Source organism: Panthera leo, chromosome E1 (genome assembly GCF_018350215.1).
Source record: "Panthera leo isolate Ple1 chromosome E1, P.leo_Ple1_pat1.1, whole genome shotgun sequence".
Lineage (NCBI taxonomy): Eukaryota > Metazoa > Chordata > Mammalia > Carnivora > Felidae > Panthera > Panthera leo.
Window position 1 is genome coordinate 26,855,737 of NC_056692.1, and position 19,499 is coordinate 26,875,235.

A 19,499-nucleotide genomic window follows, 5' to 3' on the forward strand; every position below is an offset into this window, starting at 1 on the left:
ACACGTTATTCTAATTAGCCTAATGCATCAATTGTCCCCGAAGGAATCACTGCTGAGTAGTGAAAGCGAAGACCAGCCTCACGGCAGTCCTACTACAGCTACAGCCAGCAGAGAGCACAGCGGAAACACAGGCAGAGGTTGTTCATGTGGGAGCGCTTCCTACTTACTGCATCTGCGGAACTAGTGTATTTCAGAAACTGCACTCCAGCCGTACCTTTTTCTGATTTTTAGAAGATGAGGAGTGGCCATCATCCAAATCTCTCTTTCTGTCAAACACTACACGTTTCCCACATTACTGTTTCTAGGGAGGTGTTCCTCGGTACATAAGTGTATAAACTGAGGATGTATTGCATTATATCGTACTGTATTGTTTTGACAGCCATGGAGTTGAGAGACACGATAAAGTACCACAGAAATGTAAGGCACAAAATGACACTTAAATTAGATGGAATTAGAATTCCCAGGCACCACCACCCCCCCCCCCTGCTTTTTTTAAATTTGCAGTAATATCAAACCATCCACTCACAAATTTTCTGGTCTCCCACCAACTGGAATCAACTGGGTTTGTTTTGGGGATCATGTAGTTGTTTCTGTTCACTTTGGTGGATACAAGAAAGGGACAAACGAACCGAACCACTGGAACAGAAGGGTAACGTTCTGTGCCAGCTGGAATCCAGCAGGATCATCTGAGCATGTCCCACCTGAACGCTTTGTGGAGGAAAGGGGGACAGCTGTTTTTCGTTTGTTTTCAAGGCAAACTCATTTGAAAGAGTGAACAAACCATTATCATAATAAGTCAAATGTATTACTTAGCTCCTCAGTCTAAGAAATGTTTCTTTTTTTCTAAACACTGTACCCTGAAATAAGTTTACCAATAAACCTGGAAGATTTAGCACATATAGTATAATTCATACGGGGTTTCCTCTTTCCTTTCTTCAAACACCAAATAAAATGCAGGTGAAAGAGATGACACACAATTGGAAGCTGACTTAGAAGTTTATGCTAACCCTAAAAAATCTAAAAAATTTTGTTGGTTAACGTGAATCTATTTAACATAAAACCTGGGTACCGCTTTGCAAATAAAGGAACAATCACATTACCACAAGGTCCCTGGGCAGAAAAAAAAAAAAAGATTGTTAAGAATAATAACCTTTTCAAAACCCACAAGGCAGGTTGTTTGTCCTTTATTTAGCTGTGGTCATGGAGACCATCCCAATTTTCCATAAAATCTTCTCGATACTGCTGCAATATCATGGCATAAAAGATTCAAAGTGCCACTAGACTTAAGGACGAGAGTTTTTTTTGTCATAAACCATGAGGCTAGGTAATGTTTAAATGGGAATATTTGGTATGGATGGTCAGATGAGAGATACCAGAATGTCAGACAGCCCATCGACTGCTGTTGCCATGAGATTCAACAGTCAACATCAGTCTGATAAGCTACCCGACAAGGTGGTACAGCCATGGAGATGTCACGACGGTAGGCAAACTAAGTAGACATTCAGGCAGGATTTGATAAAACAATCAGGCATTTCTGGCCTGTTGCGATTTAAACCCGATTCTACTTTTAACATAATGTCAGAAAAGATTTTCCTAAAGAAAAAAAGTGAAATTGTTTATTTTCCTCCCAGGCAAAACGAAACAACCAAGTTCAACTGGAAACATCCCAAAAGAACATAACACTCACTGAAGAAAGGAAAGAAAATTAGGTTACATTCTAAAACTAAATTTTTGTCAGAAACAGAGAACATGCTGAGCTAAAACGAACAGACAGGAGAAAGTGTGGTTTTTTGAAAAAACGAGTTATTTCTCTCTCCAGTGCCCTTTAATTTGTATACTTTCATTTCTCCTGTTTTCACGAACCCCTCGCTATGTCAATCCCTAGGGAGCCATTTCATCAATGTGTAGCAAGCTGCCCCAATTCCAGGTTAACAAGAAAGTGCCTCGGTGGTGGCTCCTACACGTAAGTAAACAACGGTTGAAGAAATTATGGTTGTAGGTAGATCTGGCAAAGCCGCCCATTAGTTGGAAGTAGCTAAAGGGAAGCAAAAAATCAAAACGCTCAAGAAAACGGACACAATTTTGGAATGATCAAAGATGTCTTTATAAAGTTTGTTCATGACTTCATTCTAAATATACAGAATAAAAAATGGTGTCAGCTCATTCGTGAGACACCAATCAGAATTTTCTTATACTGTCTCAAAATTTAAAGATCAGTTTCCCAAGAGGGTGTGCAATGCATCATAAGATGGCCTTTTTTTTAAGGTAGGAGAGGAAGGGTTGGACAGGATTAAATAAATTTTACCATGATAGACATGCAAGACCGTTATCCAATCTAGTATAATTTATACACACTTTAATGACTTAGAAAAACAAAGGAGTCACTTCTGACAAGCCTAAAAGGCTTGACATACTCAACATACTTAGGAACTAGTTTTTGGTGTCCGGAATTCTTTAATTGTACCACGTGGGCCTTCTGAAAGCAACAAAGAAAAGCCCGGTTTCTGTTAAGTTCGCTGCTGAACATCACGTTCCACCTGAATAAAACACAAGCTGGATTGAATTGAGGGTGGATACCTTACCTTAACACACAAAGGAAAAGTGTGTCAGTGCAAAATATGGACTAAACTGTTTTCAGAAAACAAAACAAAACAAAACATTTTTTTTTTAAATTGATATAGGGTGGAAAAGGGTATTTTCCTTCCTGGTTTGGAGTCCTCCCAAGTTAAGGCAGAACTCATCTCTAATTTCTGCCATTAGAACCTTTTTCTGCTTATTTGGTTTTCTCCTCTGAGTTCAACCGCTGCTGGATTCGTTTGGCATAACTTTGTGCCATGGAGTTAATGATGGACAGGATGAAGTAACACACCATTACAACGACCAACTTCTCAAACATCCAGGACAACCAGTTTTCTCCCTGTAAGAATAAATGCAGAACAACCCACGAGAAATGCTTCATTAGTTCAGCAGTAAAAAGGGGATCATTTACAATATTTAAGAAAAATGATGAGAATTTGGGGCTTATAAGCTATAAAGTCTAAACAATGAAAATGAGAAGGCCCGTGTCTCTAGATACCCTGAAGTCTATATTCAGGCCTTCTGACACCCAATTATTAAGATTTCACTTTGTCAGATGTAAAGTCAATGTTGATTCACATAGTTTAGAATGGGTCAGTGTGAGGTGGCCTCTTTTACTACATAATAAAATTTTTGATTCAATTCTGCTCTCTGAAGTTGCCATGTAGATACTCGTGGAGAGCAGTGTCCAGATAGTTACATGTCGTTCCAGCACTGGGAGCAGCTTTTAAAATATGTCATCTATTTCTGAAGTCATGTTTGGTCAACTGAGGGCGGCAAAGGGCCACACAGAGTGTAAGGCCGACGGGTGGGGGGGGGGGGGGTGGGGAGGGGGAATTCAACAACTATGCTTCCTTCAAGTTTCCCATTTCAGGTTACTGCTTACCCATCCTCTTCTACTCATTTCCCTTTGCCACAGAACTGTTTACAGAAAAGGCAGCCTTAGTTTAAGTTTTTAAGTTCAGCTATGCGAAGAGCCTTTTTTTTTTTAAAAAAAGATTATTTTCCCATCTCTTAAAAAAGTAGGGCAAAAATGAAGGAGATAGTCAAGTGACCACCGTTAGTCACATACTTTGTTATGCTATGAAATGCTACAAATTTTAACTTTTTAATCCACTTGGGAAGTAGATTTGGTAATAAATCATTTAAGATCAAGGCAACAACTCATTCTACATAACAGATCATTTGCCATTAGCCTTCCTTTGTTTTTCTTTGGAGAAGACAGATAAAAACGGAAATTACATTTCTGATTTAGTCAAAGCCAGTGTCCCAGTAGAGAGTAAACAGAGCCTCCACTTCAGTTACTGAAGACTGACAGACAAACTACTCTATTTGCCTCAAAATGCCAGTGAGTGCTGGGAGTATAATTTCAGCCTGAGACTGGGGGGAGGGGGGTGGCAGAAGAGAGGAAAACAGAGCAAAGTCTCACCTGCGGTGTGCCCATCTCACTTCTGTGGTGAAGCTTCTGCCGCTGGGCCTCCAGATATTCCTGAAATGGCTTCTGCAGAGATGGACCTATGCCGGGGACAGCACTGGAAGCAGGGTACGATAACCCAAGGAAAAAGATACATTTGGGAAGAAAAGCAAGAAAAATGTGAAAGAAAAATCCACTTACCACCTGGACTCAAAAAACAGGGATTGGACAGAAAGAGGAAAAAAAATACAACAATCAGCACAACTGGCAAAATCCTCTGAACTCTTTTCAGTGGATACATTCATCCTTTAATAACCCCTTCTAGGAGAAAAATCTCTTCCACCAACTCAGGAGAGAAACTAGGAGCTGAGCCCCTTCTGGCACAAGAGTTCATCCTCAGAGTGAGACCAGCTAGGCTGATGCCGCACGCTGTTGTGGCACAAAGAATAAAATGAATGACTTCTGAGAAGTCCCACATTTATCACCACCAGTTCCTGTAAGAACTGGTTTGAACCGATTAATAAGGAAATGACTTATGCTTGTGTCATCCCTAGTTGAAAAAGAAACTGCCCGCCCTCTCTCTGACTTGTCCCATCTTCTCAGAGGGGGGCGGTCCTTTCTCAATCTAAGTCCTTATTAGGACAATCTGTGCGTCATCCTTATCCAAAAAGAATGCATTAGCAAATTTGGGAGGCACCTCCCACTAGTCAGAAGTCAGTGATTAACAAAGGAACAAAGAAGGAACTCTGAACCTTGAATCACTTCGTGGTTTATGGTAGATGGCTTGCACAGAAACTACAGTACATTACTAAACAACTTGTTCTGAAATGACTGGGATAGGGATCTCTGATAAGTTTATGTACTCGGAGGTCCCTCTCACCCAGAATATGTGGAGGCAGTGCTGTTAAACCGGTTTGGCAACCAGCTACCAGGATCCTGTTTTAGAAATGCTTGCAGGCGTTTTTTAAAATGGTAACTTGAGGCAACTTAGAAAATCAAACATCTCTATTTTCTGTACCTTTTATTTTCTCATCTGCCATAACAGGGCTAAAAGGCAGATGAGCTCAATCTCCTGCGGCCAGCAAAAGCTATGTCAATATGTATTTGCAACAGCACCTAATGTTCCCTCTTATAAGTACTAACTTCACCACCTCTTTTTGAGAACAATTCAGTTACCGCTTTCTGTAATACAAAGCAGAGAAGCAGAGGAAGAGAAATTTTTTGCTACTATATTTACCAGAAGTTAACACACATATAACTTCTGGCTGACACTTCTCTTTGATCCTCTTAAGTATCAACCACCAAGAACTTAATGGAGTCCTTATTTTGTGTCCGACATTGTAATTGGCACTAAGGGAAAACAAAACAACTGCAAGAAATAGCTTGTGCCCACAAGGAACTTAGAATCATTATGGAGATTCAAAACACACGGGCACACACATGTACACACAAACTGATTTGTGAACAACAAAATTTACAAATCAATACTAAAATTTTTTGGTATAGAAGATATATTCCAAAGGAACTGGAGAAAGGAGAGATCAGTGTGGGGTGAAGCTGTCAAAAAGATCCTTTAATAAATATTGAAGGACACGGGGAAGGGCTGAATAGACATAGATAGCAGAGACCATGGCTGTACTGATCAGCACATAAGACCCATATGGACAGACAGGAAAAATGGAGAAGGAAGGGCAAAGTCTCTTTCTTAACCTACAGCCTCAGTCTCTCTCTCACTGACTTTTAAGTGGCTTTACATTAAGGGGTAAACCAGAGAAGCTGGGTCTGAGCTGTGTTGCTATTTATCAGTGATGATTCTCACTACAACAGGGCAACAAGAGGACAAACTTTCTCTTTATTTTTTATTTTTCTGAAGTTTTATTTAAGTTATCTCTACATGGGGCTCAAACTCATGACCCTGAAATCAAGAGTCACATGCTCCTCTGACTGAACCAGCCAGACAGAACTTAACTTCAGAAAATCAATTCTTATTCACTCTTAATAACAAATGCTAGGAGCCTGGGCGGCTCTGGGGGTTTGAGCGTCTGACTTTTGACTTCGGCTCAGATCATGATCCCATGGTTTGTAAGCTGGCATCTGGGATTCTCCGTCTCCCTATCCTTCTACACCTCCCCTGCACACTCTCTCTCTCAAAAATAAATAAATAAAAATTAAAAAAAAAAAAACCCCTATATCGTTGTTTTTAAACTTCCAAGGATAAGCCATAGTCAAGCCATTGTGTTTTTTTTAAGGTTAAAACACTCCTTTTATTTACAATGGCTGATATAATTGTAAACTAATGTGAACAGCTAGATTATACAAGAAATGCCTTGAAAATTCTCTTTTTGATGTCCTCTAAGAGTTGGATTCCATTATATGTGCCTTGTTCTTTCTTCTGACTTCTAACTTCAGACTAGAGCAGAAATAAGGCTTACAGTTTCCCTCAAATAATTCTTGGGCTCCATTCTTGGGCCATTATTGAAAGAGAAAATGAAGAACTAAGACCCACATGTTAGAAAGGTTCTACTTTTTTATTGCTGTGGTTGAGGGGAATGAGGAAGGGACTGGCAACAGTCATTCTAGACTCTCTTCAAAATAATGTGAAGTTAAAAAATGTTGCCATTGTTAAGTCTATTAAGAGCTACACTCTAGTTGAGAGAGAATATATGTCATTACATTTCGTTTAGTTTATTGCACATTTACATTTAGTGATGTGCAATTTTCAACTATCTTGGGCTAATACTGAGATAATTTTTTTAAGGTGCTATATAGTGTTACATGCTTTGAAGAGTTTTTGGTGGGGTGGGAGACGAATCTATTAGTTTCTCATAAGAGACTAGGGAAACAGTTGAAATAGAGAAGTTAAAAGTTTTTATTGCAGGGGTGCCTGGGTGGCTCAGCCAAAGCTTCTGACTTTGGCTCAGGTCATGATCTTGCGGTTTTTGAGTTCAAGCCCCCAAGTTAGGCTCTGTGCTGACAGCTCAGAGCCTGGAGCTTGCTTTGGATTCTGTGTCTCCCTCTCTCTCTGCCCATCCCCATTTGTGCTCTGTCTCTCAAAAGTGAATAACTGTTAAAAAAAATTTTTTTTAAGTTTTTATTGCAATATATTAACCAATACTATCATGAACAAATGTCACATGCTCTCAATAAATCCGAAAAAAAAAGAACACATAAGTATGAACTACTATATAACTAATTGTCGGATTCTCTTAACCTTGATATACTCATCAACATTTTAGTTTTATTTTTATTGTTCTAGCTCTACAAACAATGGCTTAGGCCACAGTTGCCTCAGCTTATACAAAGCACATTACACTAGAGTTCCCTTAATTAACATCAAAGCTATTTTAGTAACGGACTACATAAAAATTGAAAGTGCAGTTGTCACTCTTTTTAAATATATATATTTCATTAATATTTCTGTACAGCTGTCAATCTTAGCTTGCATTTAAAGCAAACTATAATACCAGCCCATGACCTCATCCCTCAAGTTATTTTCAAGCAGCAGACAGAAGAGTCCGTTCTGACATTGAAGATTAATTTAAGGTACATATATGGGGGATGGGGGGGTGAAGAATAACTTGAATTCCAGTTCAGTGGTTTTTTTACAGTTGGCTTAGGAAATAGCTTAAATGCCATTCTCTGAAAGCCATTAAATTCAAAGTACCCTGTGCACCTGGCCAAGGAGTCATCTCAACCTGTAGTGAAGGCGTGAAGTCCTCCATCTGCCATTAGGTCTGATGAAGTTCAAAGTATTATAGTTTCGTGATATAAAAGGATATAAAGTAGGAGGAGAACAAACACAAAATGATTTTTCAGTCAACTATTGGATTTAAATATGTTTAAACTACCCTTGTAAACAGTCACTTTCTCTAAGTAAGAAAGCCTTAAAAAAACCCTAAAAAACAAAAACAGAAAAAACAACAACAAAAAAGATCTCATCTGCTTTTCCTTGCTGTAGACCTTCAACATGGTGGGTAGAAAAAGCTTTGTGGATAGTAATTATCTTGATATTTATTTTCTTGGCATACACAAACATGTTTCAGATAATATCTCATTAAAAAACAAATTTCCAAAAAAGTAACGGCAATTTTTGAATTTGTTATTGATTTTAATAAAGAAAAAAAAAAACTGTCAGAAAATGCAAAATGAGAAAAACAAAGAGAAAACAAAGGAGAAAAAATAAAGAAAAAAAAAAACCCTACATAAGTCCAAACCCACCCAGAGCTTGAAAAGTGGTTTCACAGGAACAGTATTTTACCAGGCTTACATACCTTAGGAGGTATGTAACAAGACAAACTTCTTTGTAAAATTCTGTTAAGGGCCCTGACCAATATGCAAACAACTATTTTTCTGCAGTTTTTAATACATTATGTGACTCTGCTTCTGAAAATCATTTTTCTGAAAATAAATCTATATTTTAAACTCTCCCCATATTGACTTATTATAAATAAAGGTCTGCGTTATTCTCTGTACCCACAAAAAGCCAGAAAATCTTCCAGAGGAAGCATCACAATTGGTAGAGGCTGGAGAGAGAGTGGGTGGTACGATTATTTGTCACAGTGTTTAAATTTTCATTTTGTTGGTTATTCCTGGGCACACAACCCATCCCAAAACTTTATCGGTCATTATTATTCCTGTTTCCAAGGAATTCCTTTTAAATTGTGTAACTCTCAAACAAAATGGTTCAACAGATATAAAAAACACATCATTAAAACTTTCAATCTCTTCTCCATCATAGAGATGGTCATCAAACTAACAATTGTTATTAGAAGACCTGAAATTTTCCTGCTCACGATTCTGGCTGGATTTTTCCAGCCAGGTGTATGTTTTTGTTACTATGTGCCACCATAAAACTGGGGCACAGTGTTTAATAACAGAAATAACATGAACTTAAAAAACATTGATCTGTCTTGTTGTTTAGACCTACTTACACAGGGCTGCCTCATATAAAGGTTAAGCAGTTAAAATGCTTAGGGAAATTAAGTAGGTATGATTAAGTAAATGTTTTATTTAATATAGGCTCTGCTCCTTTCTTAATCACTTTTTTGAGGATCTTAGCACTGATGTGATCATGGAAGTTACACTGGCTTTCCTGAAAATATATTGTCTGACATCAGTTCATAGTAAAGGCTACAGAGTAAGAAGCCTTTATCTTTCTTAGAAAAAATTAAAGGCAAAATGTATTTTCTACCTTTCTTTCACTAGTTGTGCTGTACTCTGAGGCTTATTTAACATCTCTCTGATGATTAATCATACCATCTAAATAACATTCTCAGGGTGTGATTAGTCAAACCTCTGAAAGCTTATAAATGGCAGAAAAATGTTTTTAGAATAAAATTCAGGTCAAGGACAATATTAAAGAAAGGAAAAGTTAGGGTTTAATCAATTCTACTGCTGTTATAATTCAGAATCATAGTAGAGATTTTTTTGAAGTAAACTAATGATGCCTACTACTTTTTGAGCATAAAAAGTGGCTTTTGAGGCCGAGAAGTTTAGACCAATGGTTTGTAAACATTTTGAATATATGTATATATTACTCGTGCAAACAGTAAAATACACAAATACAAATTAAAAAAGGATAAAATAAAGCTAAAATTTAAAAAAATACTTAACTTTAAGTATGATGGCATTTGTGTTATCATTAGTGAATATTTCAAGGCATATTACGTACTTGTCCTTTATTAAAGTAGTAATTTCTAAATTTGTTGGCTGACTTCTGTAGACATATACTAGTAAGATGTCAATGCTGCAACTTTTTTTACTGTTTCTTGTGACTGCATTATTAGTACTATCTTCCTTCTGTTTCTTTATAGGAAACTTTTAAAGCTACTTGTCTGTTTTGTGAAGGTTAATTTAATTAAAACTAGGAATTATAAATCTGATTAATGGGGCACAGAAAAACACAATATATTGCAACAGGCCCAATGTGAACCCCTTCTGTATCATGGAACTCCCACTGTTTCCTTAGCCTATTTTTGTATTCCATGAGATGTGATTTTCTGACCTGTGGCCTGAGGGAGTGCCAATCAGATTGTTGGTAAACTATATGCTCCATGTGTGTATAGTCATATAAAGTTTATATGTATGTGCTACCATAATGTTATATATGTAACAAAAATACACAAAAAAAGAAAACAAAGATGAACATAAATATAAATAGAAGTTCTGAAAAAAATTAGAAGTTCTATTATTTTAGTCCCATTCTGATGGTGGAGACCACTGGTTTAGACCATGAAGCTGAACTTCAAGGGGTATAAATATTATACCTTATTCCCAAGAAGGTATAGTTAGCAGAGCAATTCAGTGCAGGACTGTTCAGTAATATATCAGAAAGAAAAGAAGCTTTTTCTGTAAAGACACAGACTGCATGTCTCTTTTTTGCTGACTTCTAATGGGTCATTTATAAAGAGTGCTATTAAGAATCTGGAGAGTCAAACCTCAAGAAACTGAAATTCTGTGCCCTTGGTTAAATTTTAATTATACTTCAAATGAGTATCAGGGGTCTTCAGACTGATTTTCTTGATTGAGTGAGGATCACTGTATGTAAATCAATAAATCGGATTTATCCTCTGACTCCAGAGAATTCCTCTATCAACTGAGAATTGGCCCAGAAGCGCAGGAGTAGAGAGTCTTATTATTAAATGGAAAATGGTCTCCTGCAGACTCAAGCCAACCGGTGGTTCTGCTGAAGAGACTGAATTTTACAATGAAGGTACTAGTAGGATATATTTTCAGAGATAAAATAAAAACTCCTTCCCATTCCACTGCCCATTTACATGCTTATCTTGTCTTCTATATATAAGAGGCAATGACAGCATGGTAGAAGTTCAGTAAGAAGATGGATTAACAATTCCCTTTCTTCTTTAAAAAAAAAAAAAAATTTTTTTTTCTTTAAAGTAAACTCTACTCCCAATGTGGGGCTCAAACTCACAACTCCAAGATCAAGAGCTGCATGCTCTACCCACTAAGCTAGCCAGACATGCCCCACACCCCCAGCAATTCCCTTTCTTGATAAGTTTTATAAATAATTTTCTGTTTCCAGAAGTGTGCAGATTTCAACCAAACACTATAGAGTTAAATCCACCCTCCCCCCCACCCCCGCCCCCACCCTCCGCAGTGATCTAAACAGGCTTAACGGTTAGTATTTTAATGAGTTGTCATTTCCTGTCTGATAAAGATTCTCACAGTATTTAACCACCAGTTTCCCTGTGGCCCAACCAATACTAGAGCTCTATTCATAGTGACTCAGAATGGATCTCAGACTCCAGGCCTGATTCAACAATGACAGATTGCTCCAAATGAAATGGTCATAAGGTAGACTGCTCTGAAGAAGGAAGGAAGGGGGAGTGTAGTTTATCATGCAATCTTTCTGAAGAAGTCAAAGGCCATCATGATGACTCCCATTAATATTTATAGCTTTCCAGTCCACAGACATTAGAGAAAGGGAAAAAAAAAAAAAAAAAAAAGAGAGAGAAACAAATTGATACCTAATTAACCCAGGAATATGACAAGTAAATGAACTGATGTTAATTGCAAATCAACTTATATTTAACCCAGTCAAAGTGGGATCCTGTAATTCTGTATGACTGGAATGAAAGGGTTATTAATTTCCCCATGTAATTGAATAGGGAACCTGAATCTTTGAAGCTAATATTACAAGAAAAAAATCTTAACTGATGTATTCTACTTGCTTTTGGATCTGAAATGTGGCAGCCCTAGCCCAAACCAAATTCCTTTATATCTCAGGACCTTGGAAGAGTACCCCAACATAAAATAAAGTTGGAATGAAAACTACACTACACTAAACAATCTAGGGCTTTCTCAGATACAAAAGTTTGGGTTGATAATCTCTGGCACTGTCTAAAATTCGTTGTGATTCAACCTCAGGATCTGGAATTAAAACATCTTGAATTTCATTCACATCTGTGTCCCTTTCAAATGATTTAAACCTCTTTTGTACTCAAGTTAATCCACTGTGTGTTCAGCAGTATTATAAACACATGACACCATCGGTTTCTTAGTGGCTGTGTAGAAGGAAGACTACTGCATTATCCAGAAACATCAGGTGTATTGTTACTACTGGCTTACAGCACATTTCCATCACAGACGTTTTCAAAAAAAAAAAAAAAAAAAAAAATTAATAATAATAATCTGCAATTGTCCTAGCTTTTGAACATTTGGAATTGTTTTCTATTACAGTCAGAATGGAGGTAAAACCTCCTTATAATTAGTAGCTACTCTTTGGATTATGCTATCATTAAAGGGACACTTTTGAAAATAAAACCTGAGCAGTAGGAGCTAAGTGGGCATTTATGTTAATGAATGAACCCAGAACTAAACGAGCAGTTTATAAGAACCAAGTAAAAATGATTGGCTGCCAAAACAAAACCCTGTAAAAAAAATCAACTGATTTCAGTTCTAGAAAATGGTACACCGATGGCAGCTTTATACAGCGACAAATTTGTGGCTGGCTTGAAGACCCATTGAATTCTAAGGATGAAATCAGCAACAGGGACCCATAGACCCAAAGATCAAGAATAAAGGAGAGTTTGCAGAATTTTAAATTGAAGGTGGGATGGCATAAAAACTTACTGAATTTAGTCATTCAAAGTGGCAGGAAGGTGTGTGGAGAAAAAAATGACAGTTACTGGAATTCAACCTCAACTAAGAACAATCTAGTTATTCCAACATTAGTTAGGAAGAGAATCACAAAACGCAGTAGATAATGAAGAAGAAAAAAGTCATGATCTCTGTCCTTAATGAACTTAATCTAGAAGGGTGATGAGAGAGGAAAAAATGCATTTAAACCTACAGTACAAAAGCCAGTAGGTTTCTCCCTCAAAGTAACATCTGCAGTAACTAATTACAGCTGTACAAGGTGAAAGCAAGTGTGAACAAGGAGTGGAAAGAAAAAATTCACACTGACTCCCTATCAAATTCACACAGTAGCCATTTGAAACTGACACTCTACTCCAAACCTCCAACTTCAAATAGACTACCTCACTGGTTTCTACAGCACTCCCTCAATATTTCTCTTTCTACCTCAAAAGATCTTAGAATCTTTAGTTTTGAAGGAAGCAGTGGTTAAAGAAAATAATCCACTTAGGCTTTTGATCTTGTCTCCTGGATCCTATCTCCATCTCTTGCATTTACATGAATTTAACTTCTCTGTGTTTCAGTTTCCCTATCTACACAGTGATAGTACCTTACAGGTTTTGTTATGCATATTCAGTAAAAATGTATGTAAAGCATCTGGCAAAGCAGGTTCTTAGTAAATGCTAATTTCCAACCCATATCCTTCCCTTTTTTCATTTCTATCTTCCATCTCTAGCTTTTTTACTAGAGTCTTTCCTTCAGTCTCAAAATACTGTTCTAATAATGAATGAATGAATGCATTCATGATTAGAAATGAATGAATGGATTCATTCAGTCAACAAATATTTACACAACACTTAAAATGTGTCAGGCGTGACCCTGATCTGCTTTTTCCTTTAATCAACAATTCCATGTAATACAATTTAATTCAGTTTTAGTTTATATCATTCTACAGAAATGCTCTAATTATGGTCAACAGTAAGCTCCTAATGCAATGACAACTTCTCATACAGTCTAACTTCAGAGTTCCTGCTTTATCCTTTAGCTATGATGCCTCCCAATATCCATAACAAAAATATAGAAGATTTAAGTGTTAAAAGAGAAGATAACAAACGTCAGGAAGAGGACATGAACATTTTCCACCCTAACTGCAGAAGATTATGTTAAAAAGTCAGTGTGTACAAAGGAGTCTCAGCAGCTGCAATGTTAAAACTTAATGTATCCTTTTTTAGTTAACACAAATATTTGTATTTTACACTTCTGCAACCGTTTCTAATTATTTTATAGTGATCAAAGGCAAAGAGAATCAACTACATTAACCATTTTGTATTTTAAAATGGAAATAGATTTTTCTTTCTGTAGAAGAAAAAGTCCAGGCCAACATAGCTCACTCTGACCACTTGTCATAGGATAAGGAACAAGAAACATTCTTAAGACTCAAGCACTTAATTACTCACTGGTTAAAATGATCCCTCTCTTGCCACAGGCAAATTCGACTCTGAGGTCAAACATCAAGTTAACTCAGAAATAGGCAGCGAAGAGCATGGAACATTCTGTGTCTGGTAAAAAGTCCCTGCTCCAGCCAACCCCCTCCCCCAAGTCCAATGATTTGAGTTATGGAAACTTTCCTGTGTGGTAAAACTAGGGACTTTGTCTTCCAATAAGACCCTGGCAACCTGACAATAAGCCAATGTTCTGCATATGGTTTGTTACGAGTCATATGCTTAATGTTATTTTCTGGGAATTCTCATCTTCTATTTGGTGAGAATACTGGAACGTGTCATTTTAATAACAATTTTAATGTTAGACTTGGTCATGCTCTTATGCCCAGGTCTCTCTCATTTGGAGAAAGTCTAAAATTAAATACAAATTAATTTTAAATCTTATTAAAAAAAAAAAAGACTGAAACAAATGTAATGCCTTTGAAGCTCTGAAGTTCCCTCTTTCTTTGGTTCCATCCCTTGACTTATTTCACACTAAGATACCAAACAGTGAAAAACTCTTCTATTACATGCCTACTCTTTTTTTTTTCAGAACCTTTCTCTGTCCTCCTGCCAAACATATCATAAACCAAAAAGCTTTCTCTCAAGGCAATTATCTGTATTCTAACATCTCTCAGAATATAAAACTGATTCATTACATATGTTAAGATTTCCATATATAACTAGACTAACCCTTTGATTTAAGAAAATATAATAGAGATACCTTTCCCTAAACTTAATGACATTAGCGATTACTTCCCGGAACTGTTTAAGAAATAAATCTACTAATTATTATTTCTAGTTGAAGGAAGGGTACTATTTACTGTTAAAATTACAGTAAATTTTGAAGGTAGGGCTTACCTTCTCTCTGGGACCTTACGACTGTCATACAATGACATACTGTACTAAAAAACAAGGGTATACTTACGGTATCATATTTAGCTGGGCCACTCCCTAGTTACATTAAGAGTACCAGCCCTTTGGAAAGGAATATTTCCTTCAGTAATCAGTATAGCATTCAAATCTGTGTAAAATTAATACTAAACCACACTGCCAGAGATGTAATGGTCAATAATAACTCAATGCTGGAGGTGGAGTGAAGTGAGGGGTTGGGGTGGCATTAGTGAGCAGTTTAGCCTGGTAGGCCACAGGCATACTTGTGGTAAGAATTTGCCCAAATATGGACCTAGACAAAATTAAGTTATCTTCTCAAGACTAAGTTATCAAAACTGAGGGTTATCTTGCTTATGTCCAATTTCTCTCTTATTTACCTTTTCCCTCTTCTGTGTTTTCCCTTTCACCATACTCTCAGGCTCTTTACTATGTGCTCACCTTTCCTGCACTAAGAAATGCTCATAAATCATTGTTCGAAAAAATAAAAAACACGGAAACATTTCAAATGTTCATCAACGGTAAGTGGATAAATAATTACCCAATGGAATAACATATAGCAACCAAAATGAATTATATTCAGCAACACAGAATAACATTAGCAACATAAAAGAAATCTGAAACAATTACATATAGTATGATACCCCCCTTTATTTTGAGAGAGAGCACAAGTGGGGGAGGCACAGAAAGAGGGAGAGAGAGAATCCCAAGCAGGCTCTGCACCATCAGCGCAGAGCCTAATGCAGGGCTTGAACTCATGAACCACAAAACCATGACCTGAGCCAAAGTCAGACGCTCAACTGAGCCATATAGGCGCCCTTAGTATGATACTCTTTTTATGAAAACAAAAACAAAACAAAAAACTAAAGCACAAATTATATAAATGAGTTATTTGTAACAACTCTGACCTCATTTCCTGTGTCGAGCCACACGCTGGGTGTAGAGATTACTTAAATAAATAAACTTAAATAATATCTTCAAGAATTATTTGTACAATCTTTGATGAAAAACTTCATCCCGGTTAAAGGCCAAGAATTAGGCCTTCCCTCAATCCTTCCTGGGAGTAAACAAAATAGTCACTTAGCATTCTACCTTTCTATCCAGTCAACAGAAACTGGAAAAAACAGAGACTGAAGACACAGGCAACAAAAAAATCTAGATGAAAGGCACTATTTATTTATTTATTGCTGGTGATTTTTTAAATTTATTATTATTATTATTTAATGTTTATTTTTGAGAGAGAGAGAGAGAGAGAGCAAGCAGGGGAGGGCTAGAGAGAGGGGGACAGAGGATCCAAACCGGGCTCTGTGCTGACAGCAGACTGCCTGATGTGGGTCTCAAACTCATTAACCAGATCATGACCTAAGCCTAAGTCAGATGCTTAACTGACTGAGCCACCCAGGCGCCCCACTGGTGACTTTTTAAAAATTGTTTATTTATTTTTGAGAGAGAGAGAGAGAGAGAGCAAGAAAGTGAGGAGCAGAGAGAGAGGAAGACAGAGGATCTGAAGCTGACTCTCCCCTGACAGCAGAGAGCTTGTTGAGGGCTTGAACTCATGATCCAGATCATGACCTGAGCTGAGATGGAGTCAGATGTTTAACCGACCGAGCCACTTGGGCTCCCTGAGATGGAAAGCATTTTAAAAATTCACATGCCTTGGAATGTTAAACCACGGACAGAAGTATGTTTCTACTAAACTGGGTATTTCACATTTGATTGGAAGTTGGAAAGGTTGTCAGTGGCCTCCTGAACTGGAGAAGAAATGCTACCAGTTAAATAACTAGTCTGGGGCAGACTTCATATTCAAATCTCAATTTATTTTGTTCAAAGGCAGTACACTCTTTTCATGTTCCACTCCCTAGCTCTCCTTTACTCTTGGGGTTCATTTTTCATTCCTTCTTGTCTCAGTATCTCATCATTTTAAATTTGAATTGTTGCTGGCTTTTTTTTGTCTTGTCTTTTGATTTTTCCCTCTACCACAGCAACTCACCACTCCCTTAATTATGGGTACTTGGTTTTAAATATCCTTCAAAAGCCCGTATTCCAAACTTTACTAGTTTGGTTTGATGATTTGCTAAACCATTTACAGTTTAACAGTGTAAAGAGGGATACCTAACAATCAAAGGATAATGTCGTTAGAGGTAGTATTTTCAGATCAACTCAACAAGGGGTCTAAGGGAGTCAATTTAACTGTTCTTTCCTTTTCTAAAACAAACTACCAAACTATTATATATGTAATAATAAATTTACACCTACCAAAATTCATTATCCTTGTTTAACTTCATTTTCAGTCTAGGTTTGGTGAGTCTGTTTATTATCATTTACATACTTGTATTTAAAAGCACTTCCTACTTCAAACTGTAGGAAAACAGATCATGTCAAGCTTAATTGGAGGATTTGATTAAAAGATGTTATTCTTGGGGCACCTGGTGGCTCAGTCAGTTGAGCGTCCTACTCTCGGTTTCGGCTCAGGTCACGATCTCATGGTTTTTGAGTTCGAGCCCCATATTGGGCTCTGTGCTGACAGTGCAGAGCCTGCTTGGGATTCTCTCTCTGTCCCTACCCCATTCATGCACTCTCTCTCTCTCTTTGTCTCTCAAAAATAAATAAACTGTAAAAAAAAAAATTTAGAAAGATAATGTTATTCCTGAAAAATATGAAAAAAAAAAAAAAAAACAAAAAAACAAAACCAAACATCTATTGGCAGCTGGTAACACAGAATTATTATCTGCCAAGTCTGGTTATTTATGCCGTTTAATACATTATCTAGAAAAGAAGTTAATGAGGTAATCCCTGTAGACAGCACTGGGGAAAAGAGGATACCAGGATGTTCCAGTATCCATGTCCTGAAAACAATTTTAAAAGTATGATACCACCCATTTAATTCAATTAAAACTGGATTCCAGCAGGTCTTGAATATCTTAGAATACCTTTATGCAAAACCACCTTTTTAAAAAAAAGTTTATTTATTTTGAGAGAGAAAAAGAGAACATGTGCACGTGTGCACACATGCACACACATGATGGGGAGAGGGGCAGAGAGAGAGAAAATCCCAAGCAGGCTCTGTGCTACCAGCATAGAACCCAGTGCAGGGCTTGGTCTCACAAACTGTGAAATCATGACCTGAGCTGAAATCAAGAGTTTGATGCTTAACTGACTGAGCCACCGAGGCACCCCATATGCAAAACCATCTTTAAGAATCACTGAATTAAAAAAAAAAAAAAGTTTATTTATTTTTGAGAGAGAGCGAGTGGGAAGGGGCAAAGAGAGAGGGAACAGAGGATCCAAAGTGGGCTCTGTGCTGACGGCAGAGACTGATGAGGGGCTCAAACTCATAAACCAGGAGACCATAACCTGGGCTGAAGTTGGACACCTAACTGACTGAGTCACCCAGGCACCCCAAGAATCACTGGATTTTCTGTGAAGGGCTGTGCTAGATGAGCTAGTAAAGGGAAGAAAGTACTGATTTTGAAAACCATAAGAATTCCAATTTTGATTTGTTGGCCTATTATTATAAAGACTCTTATTTCTATTTACTGTGTATAAGTAATACAACTTTTTAGAAACTCCAAAGGCTGGGGAAACACTCTGGGCTATGAAATGATATGCGAATTTTTATTGGCCAGATCTTTATTTGGATACCATGTGTTCATTTATCCACTAGATAGTTATCAAGCACCTGCTATGTGTCAATCAAGATGCCAGGTGCTGTAGACACAATAGTGAACGAAGGCATGCCCTCTGCCAGTAAGAAGCATACATGTTAGTGGTAGAAAGACAATAATCATATACCCTCAAACATAAATGGAAAAACACAACTGTCAGTGCATGTAGAACAGGCGTCTCTAGAAAAGAGGATATCTGATTTAGTCAGGGAAGGCATTTTGTTAATGTAATAGTTGAAATTTAAAGGACACTGTCTAGGCCACTGGTTCTCCATGGGGTTGGTGGTGGTTGTGGAGGTATACATGCATTGGGACATTTGGTAATGTCTGCAGACATTTTTTAAAAATTATTTTCAATGTTTATTTATTTTTGAGAGAGAGAAAGAGAGAGAGAGAGAGGGATGACCAGAGAGAGAGGGAGACAAAGAATCTGAAGCAGGCTCCAGGCTCTGAGCTGTCAACACAGAGACCGATGAGGGGCTCAAACTCACAAACTGTGGGATCATGACCTGAGCTGAAGTCAGCGGCTTAACCAACTGAGCCACCCAGGTGCCCTGACATTTTTAACATCATGACTGGGAGAGACTATTAGCATCTAGTGAGTAGAGGACAGGATGCAGTCAAATACCTTACAGTGCACAGGACAGTCGCCCACAACAAAGAATTACCTGGCCTAAAATGTCAACAGTGCAAAAGTTAAGAAGCCCTGAACTAGGCAAAGGGAAAAGCAAAAGCAAGTAAAGACCATTCATGGGAGACTCAACAAGAGAAAATTATAGAGGATACATCATACAAGGTTCATGATCATGTTCCTGATCACGTTCAGGAATTTTAGGTTTATTTTAAGAATGAAGGAAAAAACAAGTAAAAGTTTTA

The 19,499-nt window shown here is 37.4% G+C and overlaps 1 protein-coding gene across 2 annotated transcripts in view; it reads right to left on the reverse strand.

The window, feature by feature from the left end:
- Positions 1-2,080: 2,080 nt before the first annotated feature.
- VMP1 (vacuole membrane protein 1) overlaps positions 2,081-19,499 on the reverse strand; it is a 127,161-nt gene continuing 109,742 nt past the window's right edge. For both annotated transcript variants that reach the window (XM_042915710.1, XM_042915711.1), the window contains exons 11-12: positions 4,007-4,109; positions 2,081-2,917 (exon numbers count right to left, since the gene is read on the reverse strand). In XM_042915710.1, coding sequence (XP_042771644.1) covers positions 2,774-2,917; positions 4,007-4,109 — 247 coding nt within the window. In that variant the 3' untranslated portion in view covers positions 2,081-2,773. The remainder of the gene's footprint in view (positions 2,918-4,006; positions 4,110-19,499) is intronic.